The following is a 10409-nucleotide window of genomic DNA, read 5'->3' on the forward strand; positions in this document are numbered from 1 at the left end:
TTTATTCATTGGACAATAAAACATATTTTCCTACAGACCTTTTCCTTTCTATTCTAAATCTATTCATTTAGTCACTCAAATAAAATTCATACTCAACTTTTTCTCCCTTTTTCCTTACCTTCTATATCTAATCTGTCAAAGTTTCACAGATTTAATCTCCAAAATATATTTTCATTCCTTTCCACTGCCTTAGTCAAAGATCTCATAATTTCTCACCAGAATCATTGGAATAATCCAATTGATCTTCCTATTACTAGATTTGCATCTGTCCCTTGTTTTAACCAGATTATTGCATGAGTTAACTTTTTTTTCTTTCTTTCTTTAAATTATTAACATATAATGTATTATTTGTTTCAGGGGTATAGGTCTGTGATTCATCAGTCTTACACAATACACAGCACTCACCACAACACAAGCCCTCCCCAGTGTCTATCACCCAGCCTCACCCCCCTCTCCTCCAGCAACCCTCAGTTTGTTTCCTGAGATTAGGAGTCTCTTACGGTTTGTCTCCCTCTCTGGTTTCTTCTTGTTTCATTTTTTCCTCTTTTCCCCTATGACCCTCTGCCTCGTTTTTCAAATTCCGCATATCAGTGAGATCATATGATAATTGTCTTTCTCTTGATTGACTTATTTCGCTTAGCGTAATACCTTCTAGTTCTATCCATATCGTTGCAACTGGCAAGATTTCATTTTTTGATGGCTGTGTACTATTCCATCTTGTGTGTGTGTGTGTGTGTGTGTGTGTGTGTGTGTGTATGTGTATACTACATCTTCTTTATCCATTCATCTGTCGATGGACACCTGGCTCTTTCCATAGTTTGGCTATTGTGGACATTGCTGCTATAAACATTGGGGTGCAGGTGTCCCTGTGGATCACTACCTTTGTATCTTTGGGTAAGTACCCAGTAGTGCAATTGCTGGGTCATAGGGTAGCTCTATTTTCCACTTTTTGAGGAACCTCCATACTGTTTTCCAGAGTGGCTGCACCAGCTTGCATTCCCACCAACAGTGTAGGAGGGTTCCCCTTTCTCTGCATCCTTGCCAACATCTGTCATTTCCTGACTTGTTAATTTTAGCCATTCTGACTGGTGTGAGGTGGTATCTCATTGTGCTTTTGATTTGTATTTCCCTGATGCCGAGTGATATTGAGCACTTTTTCATGTGTCTGTTGGCCATTCGATGTCTTCTTTGCAGAAATGTCTGTTCATGTCTTCTACTCATTTCTTGATTGGATTATTTGTTCTTTGGGTGTTGAATTTGATAAGTTCTTTATAGATTTTGGATGCTAGCTCTTTATTTGATATGTCATTTGCAAATATCTTCTCCATTTCTGTCGGTTGTCTTTTGGTTTTGTTGACTGTTTGCTGTGCAAAAGCTTTTTATCTTGATGAAGTCGCAGTAGTTCATTTTTTTTTTTTTTTAAAGATTTTATTTATTTATTTGACAGAGAGAGAGACAGCCAGCGAGAGAGGGAACACAATCAGGGGGAGTGGGAGAGGAAGAAGCAGGCTCATAGCAGAGGAGCCTGATGTGGGGCTCGATCCCATAACGCCGGGATCACGCCCTGAGCCGAAGGCAGACGCTTAACCGCTGTGCCACCCAGGCGCCCCGCAGTAGTTCATTTTTGGCTTTGTTTCCCTTGCCTTTCGTGACATGTCTAGGAATAAGTTGCGACTGAGGTCGAAGAGGTTGCTGCCTGTATTCTCAAGGATTTTGATGGATTCCTGTCTCACGTTTAGGTCTTTCATCCATTTTGAGTCTATTTTTGTGTATGGTGTAAAGAAATGGTCCAGTTTCATTCTTCTGCATGTGGCTGTCCAATTTTCCCAGCACCATTTGTTGAAGAGACTTTTATCTGTTGCATAGTCTTTCCTGCTTTGTTGAAGATTAGTTGGCCATAGAGTTGAGGGTCCATTTCTGAGTTCTATATTCTGTCCCATTTATCTATGTGTCTGTTTTTGTGCCAGTACCATACTGTCTTGATGATTACAGCTTTGTAATAGAGCTTGAAGTCTGTAATTGTGATGCCACCAGCTTTGGTTTTCTTTTTCAACATTCCTCTCGCTATTCGGGGTCTTTCTGGTTCCATACAAATTTTAGGATTATTTGTTCAAGTTCTGTGAAAAAAATTGATGGTATTTTGATAGGGATTGCATTGAATGTGTAGATTGCTCTACGTAGCATAGACATTTTAACAATAGTTGTTCTTCCAACCCATGAGCGTGGAACGTTTTCCCATTTCTTCGTGTCTTTTCTCAGTTTCTTTCATGAGTATTTTATAGTTTTCTGAGTAGAGAGCCTTTGCCTTTTTGGTTAGATTTATTCCTAGGTATCTTACGGTTTTGGGTGCAATTGTAAATGGGATCGACTCTTTAATGTCTTTTTCTTCTGTCTCGTTGGTATATAGAAATACATCTGATTTCTGTGCATTGCTTTTATATCTTGCCACCTTACTGAATTCTTGTGTGAGTTCTGGCAGTTTTGGGGTGGAGTCTTGTGCATTTTCCACATAAAGTATCATATCTTCTGTGAAGAGTGAGAGTTTGACTTCTTTGCTGATTCAGATGCCTTTTATTTTTTTGTTGTTGTTGTCTGATTGCTGAGGCTAGGACTTCTAGTACTATGTTGAACAGCAGTGGTAATAGTGGACATCCCTGCTGTGTTCCTGCCCTTGGGGGAAAAGCTCTCAGTTTTCCCCATTGAGAATGATATTCGCTGTGTTTTTTTCATAGATGGCTTTTATGATATTGAGTTATGTACCCTTTATTCCTACACGGTGAAGAGTTTTAATCAAGTAAGGATGCTGTGCTTTGTCAGATGTTTTTTCTGCATCTATTGAAAGGATCATATGGTTCTTGTCCTTTGTTTTATTAATGTAGTGTATCACATTGATTGATTTGCAGATGTTGAACCACGCTTGCAGCCCAGGAATAATCACTCTTGGTCGTGGTGAATAATCCTTTTAATGTACTGTTGGATCCTATTGGCTAGTAATTTAGTGAGAATCTTTACATCCATGTTCGTCAGGGATATTGGTCTGTAATTCTCCCTTTTGGTGGGGTCTTTGTCTGGTTTTGGGATCAAGGTAATGCTGGCCTCATAAAAAGAGTTTTGAAGTTTTCCTTCCATTCCTATTTTTTTGGAACAGTTTCAGAAGAATAGGTATTAATTCTTCTTTAAACGTTTGGTAGAATTCCCCTGGGAAGACATCTAGCCCTGGGCTCTTGTTTGTTGGGAGATTTTTGATTAGTGCTTCAGATCTCCTGCTGGTTGTGGGTCTGTTCAGGTTTTCTATTTCTTCCTGGTTCCGTTTTGGTAGTTTATATGTCTCTAGGAGTGCATCCATTTCTTCCATGTTGTCTAATTTGTTGGCATGTAGTTGTTCATAATATGTTCTTATAATTTTGTGTATTTCTTCAGTATTGGTTGTGATCTCTCTTTCATTCATGATTTTATTAATTGGGTCCTTGCTCTTTTCTTTTGGTAAGTCTGGCCCGGGGTTTTATCAATCTTATTAATTATTTCAAAGAACCAGCTCCTAGTTTCCTTGATCTGTTCTGCTGTTCTTTTGGTTTCTATTTCATTGATTTCTGCTCTAGTCTTTATTATTTCTCTTCTCCTGCTGGGTTTGGGCTTTATTTGCTATTCTTTCTCCAGCTCCTTTAGGTGTAGGGTTAGGTTGTGTATTTGAGACCTTTCTTGTTTCTTGGGAAGGGCTTGTAGTGTTATATCTTCCCTCTTAGGACCACCTTTGCTACATGCCAAAGATTTTGAACAGATGTGTTTTCATTTTCATTTGTTTCCATGAATTTTTTTTAATTCTTTAATTTTCTGGTTGACCCACTCATTCTTTAGTAGGATGCTCTTTAGCCTCCATGTATTTGAGTTCTTTCCAACTTTCCTCTTGTGATTGAGTTCCAGTTTCAAAGCATTGTGGTCCAAAAATATGCAGGGAATGATCCCAGTCTTTTGGTACCGGTTGAGACCTGATTTGTGACCCAGGATGTGATCTATTCTGGAGAATGTTCCATGTGCCCTAGAGAAGAATGCATATTCTGTTGCTTTGGGATGGAATGTTCTGAATATATTTGTGAAGTCCATCTGGTCCAGTGTGCCATTCAAAGCCCTTGTTTCCTTGTTGATCTTATGCTTAGATGATCTGTCCATTGCAGTGAGTGGGGTGTTAAAGTCCCCTACTATTATTGTATTATTGTCAATGTGTTTCTTTGATTTTGTTATTAACTGGCTTATATAATTGGCTGCTCCCATGTTAGGGGCATAAATATTTACAATTGTTAGATCTTCTTGCTGGTTAGACCCTTTAATTATGATATAGTGTCCTTCCTCATCTCTTATTATAGTCTTTGGTTTTAAAATTTTACTTGTCTGATATAAAGATCGCCACCCCAGCTTTCTTTTAATGTTCATTACATGATAAATGGGTTTCCACCCCCTCACTTTCAATCTGGAGGTGTCTTTGGGTCTAAAATGAGTCTCTTTCAGACAGCCTGTCTATGGGTCTTGCTTTTTTATCCAATCTGATACCCCATATCTTTTGATTGGGGCATTTAGCCCATTTACATTCAGGGTAACTATTGAAAGATACGAGTTTAGTGCTATTGTATTGCCTATAAGGTGACTGTTACTTTATATTGTCTCTGTTCCTTTCTGGTCTGTGTTACTTTTGGGCTCTCTCTTTGCTTAGAGAACCCTTTCAATATTTCTCGTAGGGCTGGTTTGGTGATCACAAATTCTTTTAGTTTCTGTTTTATCCTAGAAGCTTTTTATCACTCCTTCTGTTTTCAGTGACAGCCTAGCTGGGTAAAGTATTCTTGGCTGCATATTTTTCTTGTTTAGTACCCTGAATATATCATGCTAGTCCTTTCTGGCCTGCTAGGTCTCTGTGGATAGGTCTGCTGCCAATGTAATGTTTCTACTGTTATAGGTTACAGACCTCTTGTCCTGAGCTGCTTTCAGGATTTTCTCTTTGTCTCTGAGATTTATAAGTTTTACAATTAGATGTCAGGGTATTGACCTATTTTTATTGATTTTGACAGGAGTTCCTTGTGCCTCCTGAATTTTGATGCCTGTTTCCTTTCCCAAATTAGGGAAGTTCTCCACTATAATTGGCTCCAGTATACCTTCTGCCCTCCTGCCCTTTTTTTTCTTCTTCTGGGATCCCAATTTTTCTAATATTGTTTAGCTTTATGGTATCAATTATCTCTTGAATTCCCCCCTGGTGATCTAGTAGTTTATCTCTCTTTTTCTCAGCTTCTTTATTCTCCATCATTTGTTCTTCTGTATCACTAATTATCTCTTCTGCCTTATTTATCCTAGCAGTTAGAGCCTCCATTTTTTATTGCACCTCATTAATAGCCTCTTTGATTTCGACTTGGTTAGATTTTGGTTCTTTTATTTCTCCAGAAAGGGATTCTCTAGTGTCTTCTATGCTTTTTTCAAGCCCAGATAGTATCTTTATAATCGTTATTCTGAACTCTAGTTCTGACATCTTACTAATGCCCGTATCGGGTAAGTCCCTGGCAGTCAGTACTGCCTCTTGTTCTCTTTTTGAGGTGAGTTTTTCTATCTTGTCATTCTGTCCAGAGAAGAATAGATGAACAAGAGAACAAAATACTCAAAGGGCAACCACAACCCTAGAGAAATATGCACTAAACAAATCAGAAGAGACCTGAAACCAGGGTTGGGGGGGGGTGAGAATATGATCAGGCTGATGAATAGAACATAGCCATACACTAGATTTTGGGTGTATTTTGGTCTGTTAGAAGAAACTGCATCCCAAAATTTTAAAGAACAAAAAACATATATATACAAAAATAAGGTTAAATATAATGAAGGGATAGAATATGACTGTAAAAATGAAAATTAAAGATTTTAAGAAAGGAATTGATAAGTTGGTTGAAAAAAAATTTTTTTTTTAATTTTTTAAAATTAAAGTTGAAGAATCATGGGGAAAAAGCCATGAGTTCTGTGTTCCCCTAGCACTAGAGTTTTGCAGTTCCCATTGATCAATAAACTTGGTCTTGGCTGGATGTTCTTGCTGATATTCTGGGGGAGGGGCTGTTGCATTGATTCTACAAATGTCTTTGCTCCAGGATGAATTGTACCGCCCTTGCCAGGGGCCAGGCTAAGTAATCTGCTCCAGTTTGCTCTTGGTAGCTTTTGTTCCTTGAAGGCTTTCCGTGCAGCCTCAGTGGATGAAAATTTGAACATGGTGGCCTCCCAATTTCTGACCCTGGAGGAGCCGAGGGCTCAGGGCCCCACTCCTCAGTGCGCCCTCAGGGAAAAGCAGTCAGTCACTCTTGTCTCCCTGGTCTCTGACTGTACTCTGTGCTCACCCGGCCTGTGACTGAGCGTTTCTGTCTCTGGCACACGACCCCGTTTGGAGTCTCAAACCCAGCAGAGTCCTACGGTGTGCTCCCATGCCACTCTTCCCGGGGGAGGAAGGGGAGTCTCCCCAGATCTGCTGCTTGTTGGGCCCCTGCTCGAAGAGCTCAAAGAGCAGGGGCCCAGCTGTGCTGCAGATCACGGTTTATCTCAACCCCGAGCTGAGAGCCCACTCCTGGGCTCACTCTGCGGCTGGCTTACCCACTCTGATACCTGGGAGCTCTGCTGCACTTAGGCACCTCGGGTCTTCCTGTGACCCCGAGAGTCCTGAGACCCTACTGTCCCACTGAGGGTTCCACCCCCCTGCTTAGCCACCAGAGTGACGTCCCTCACCGGAGCCGACTTCTAAAAGTTCCGATTTTGTGTACCGCTGCTCTATCACCTGCTGGTAGCCAGCTGACGGAGGCTCCCTTCCCCTGTGGTCTCTCTTCCCGTATATCACCTTGGATTCACTTCTCTGCACCTTCTACCTTGCAGAAAGTGGTCACTTTTCTGTTCGCAGAGTTGCCACTAGTCGTCTTCGATCCCCTGTTGAGTTCGCAGGTGTTCAGAATGATTTGATAGCTGTTTAGCTGAGTTCCTGGGACAAGACGAAATTTAGGTCTCCTACTCCTCTGCCATCTTGGACTCCATCAGTCTGTTTGTTCTTAATAGTTTTTATATAAATCAATCCTTCTTACAGATTATGAAAGGATTAAAAATTGATGATTTCCGTAAATTAGGCTAGGAATGGAGCTTGGATAAACTCTAGGGTGCTGTGTAAGTTATAGATGCTTTAGTAGATAAATCAGTTTGTTAAATAATGAAAGATTGGTTAGCAGATGGCCTCATTCTCCTAAAGCTTAGAAAGTCATTAAGAGATTCATGGAAATGGAGCAGTGACTGGGCTGGTTTGGCTTGGAGAACAGATGAAGTTAAACTGCCAAAAATGTGTATAGTCTTGTGCCATGTTAGGAGATACGAGTATCTCCCCTGGCCTCTCCATAAAGTACAGCTGTCTGTCCTGACGAAGTGTAAAGGAAACAGCTTTGTATTACTGCTGTTTTCACTTTTTGTCGCCTTCTCTTTTCTCCTTCTCTTCTTACATCAGGGACCCAGTCAGGAAAAGAGTGCTGGAGAAACGGGGGGAAGACTTTAAGAAGGAGGGGAAGATCTACAGATTGAGGACTCAAGATGACGGTGAAGATGAAAACAACACCTGGAATGGAAATTCTACTCAACAGATGTAGTGTGACAAGTACAGTATGTGCAATAATCATTGTTTCCCTTATGATTTAACGCAACTAAAACTCTACTGGAGAAGTGGGACTGCTTTTTTGTTTTCCAGCTGGTCTATAAAGTCTCTTTATTCCTGCTTAGTGGGTTAAAGTTGTTTAACTCCTCAGACAACTCAAGAGATGAGATAACTGGCCGCTAGGTCCTTGCATATGGTAACCAATTGCTAGAAGCCTAAAAGAATCAAAAGGTCCGCCACAGCCCCCCTTTATCAGCTTTGTTACTCAGTATCTCATATACTTACTAGCCCCATGCTCTCAGATGACACGTTTTGTTTAGAGCTGTTTTGCTCCAGAACTCTTAAGTCCACACAAAGTAACTGGTATGTCACGGAGTAATTTGACTCTGAGAGCATTTTTAACCAGCCAATCAGATGATAATTTATGTTTAACTTTTCTCTTTTTGCTCATCAGCTGCAAGCAATATCTTGTAGTTTTTAATCTTAAACACTGAATAAAAAATCTTTTCCAAAAATCGAAATGATCTTAGTTTTGCTTTGAGTTTTCTTATCCTAGTATCTTTTTGTTGCACAGGGCTCTGTTGAGGTCATTTGTTTGATTTTTTTCCCCCCAGTACTGCCCTGGAGCTATCTCAGGAAAGTAGCTGTGACCACCCTACTTGACATATCACTGAAGGAAGATGTTTTCTGACATACATGGATGCTATGTTGCTGTCTGTCCTAAGTCAGTGAGGCATCACTTTGTTTGCATAATGTTATGTATGGTCTTTGTTCTCCTCAGATGCAAAACAGCTGCTGAGTTACAGCTAGTTCTCCGTCACCTTTATCCTGAAGTTTTGCTCTGGACAGTCACCTTTCAAAGACCTAAAGTACCTGTAGGTAGGACAGGAAGTATGGAATAAAGATATGCCTTCTGCTCATTTGGTTATTCTTAAGAATTTTAAAGAGATTCTTAACCTGACTTACATGATACTTCATTCCTTTGTTTTGGTAATGGAGACCACTAACTTGTAATGTTTGAGAAAGAGTAAGCTTGACAGTTCCTCTTTTAACCTTCCATTTTTAGATTGGAAGATAGCATTTTTGAGTGACCTTATAGACTGACTCAATTTTGTAACGGGAAGAGGAAATTTTCTCAGAGCAAACTTTCTGTTTTTCACCTATGAAATAACGATTTTTAAAAATGCTAATAATGTTGGCAAGGAAACAGCCAGGCTATGATGTTGGTAAGAGTGAAGACTGGTATACTCTTTCCAGAAAACATCAGCAACCTTAAATGTTTCAAACTCCTTGATCATTTTTTCTAAGGAATGATCATAAATGTACACAAAGTTTAGGTACAAACATACTCGTTAAGTCTTATACCAACCAAATGCCTTCTGCAGAAATAATTAACTTTTGATGAGGAGAAATGGTACAATACTAATTTATCAATTCAGTTTAACATGTTTTCATTGACTACCTGTTATGTGCTTAGGGGGAAAAAAGCAGAATACAGAGTTGTAGGTACAGTATGATCTCAGCTTTGTAAACACATTTTATATATAGATAGTACCTGTATTAACGTAAAGAAAACAACCAAACATTAACAATGGTAAGATGGTTATTTGTTCTTTTAGTTCTTTTTGCACCTAATTGGTTTTCCCACTTTTCTGCAATGATATTACTTGCATAATTTAAAAAGTGAGTTTGGAAAAGAAAAATTTTCACCAAGCATCCCATTTAAGTAAAGGATTATAATCTTGAAAAATACAGCAATATGTGATTTAAAAAAACCCCAAACCTTTCAAATGGGTGTGACCCTGCTAATAACTATTAGAAATATGCTTGCAGAAACTTGGAGTACCTCGTTTGTTTGCTTGAAAAAAATTAGATTTCAGAGAAACGTACATAAAAGAATGTTCACAATCTGAGTAGGAGGATCCCTCCTCTGTTTTATAATTTAAAAAGTATACTTGGTAAAAAATTCAAAACAACATAGAAGGCTGTGAAATGAAAATAAGTCTCTTTCCTTGCATCTTACCCCAGAGGTAACTCCAGAGTAACCTCTAGTAACAGTTTCTTTTGTAATCTTCAGAAAATGTTACACATATATAAGCCAATATGTGATATTTTTTAAATACGATATTATATATACTGCTCTGCATCTTGTTTTTTACTTACACAGTCTTGAAGATCTTTCCCTGTCAACACATAGCTACCTCATTCTTATTAATGGCTGTGTAACATTTTACTTGATAAATGTACCCCAACTTAATCTGTTCTCTGGTGGCATCCATTAGTTATTACAGGGTTTTTTTTTTCCCCCGCTTGTTTTTGTTTTTCTATTAGAAATACTGCTATACCGAACATCTTTGGGACAGTATCTTCTTAGCTGTGAAAATATATAGTACATGTACAGTAGGCTATGTTTGTATAACTGAGTCATGGAGTGTTTGTTTGCAGTTTGGATTATAAATGCTGTTGCCAGACTGTTGCCTCTAAAGGCTTTATGAATTTACTCTCCCACCAGCAGGTCTCAGAATGGTGATTTCCCCATATTCTTACCAACACTGTTACATTTTTTCATCTTTGTCAGTGGTAGATGAAAAATTGTATGCATTTTATATGCATTGTATTGATCACGAATGTCGTTGAGTGTCTTTTAATATTACTGGTCATTTCAGTTTATTTTGAGAACTGCCTGTATTTGCCAATTTTTATTTTTTTCATCTTTATTGATATATAAGAATTCCATGTACATAAAGAAATTTAGCCCTTTGTCTAGCAT

General features: G+C 38.9%; 1 protein-coding gene across 1 annotated transcript in view; it reads left to right on the top strand.

Moving 5' to 3' along the window:
* The window catches only part of UBXN4 (UBX domain protein 4), a 48839-nt gene extending 40685 nt beyond the window's left edge, over positions 1 to 8154 (top strand). The window contains exon 13 of the mRNA XM_026510074.4: positions 7496 to 8154. Within this exon, the coding sequence (XP_026365859.3) occupies positions 7496 to 7634 (139 nt within the window). The 3' untranslated portion in view covers positions 7635 to 8154. The remainder of the gene's footprint in view (positions 1 to 7495) is intronic.
* Positions 8155 to 10409: the final 2255 nt, after the last annotated feature.

The sequence above is a fragment of the Ursus arctos genome, unplaced genomic scaffold, assembly GCF_023065955.2.
Source record: "Ursus arctos isolate Adak ecotype North America unplaced genomic scaffold, UrsArc2.0 scaffold_1, whole genome shotgun sequence".
Taxonomy (NCBI): Eukaryota; Metazoa; Chordata; class Mammalia; order Carnivora; family Ursidae; genus Ursus; species Ursus arctos.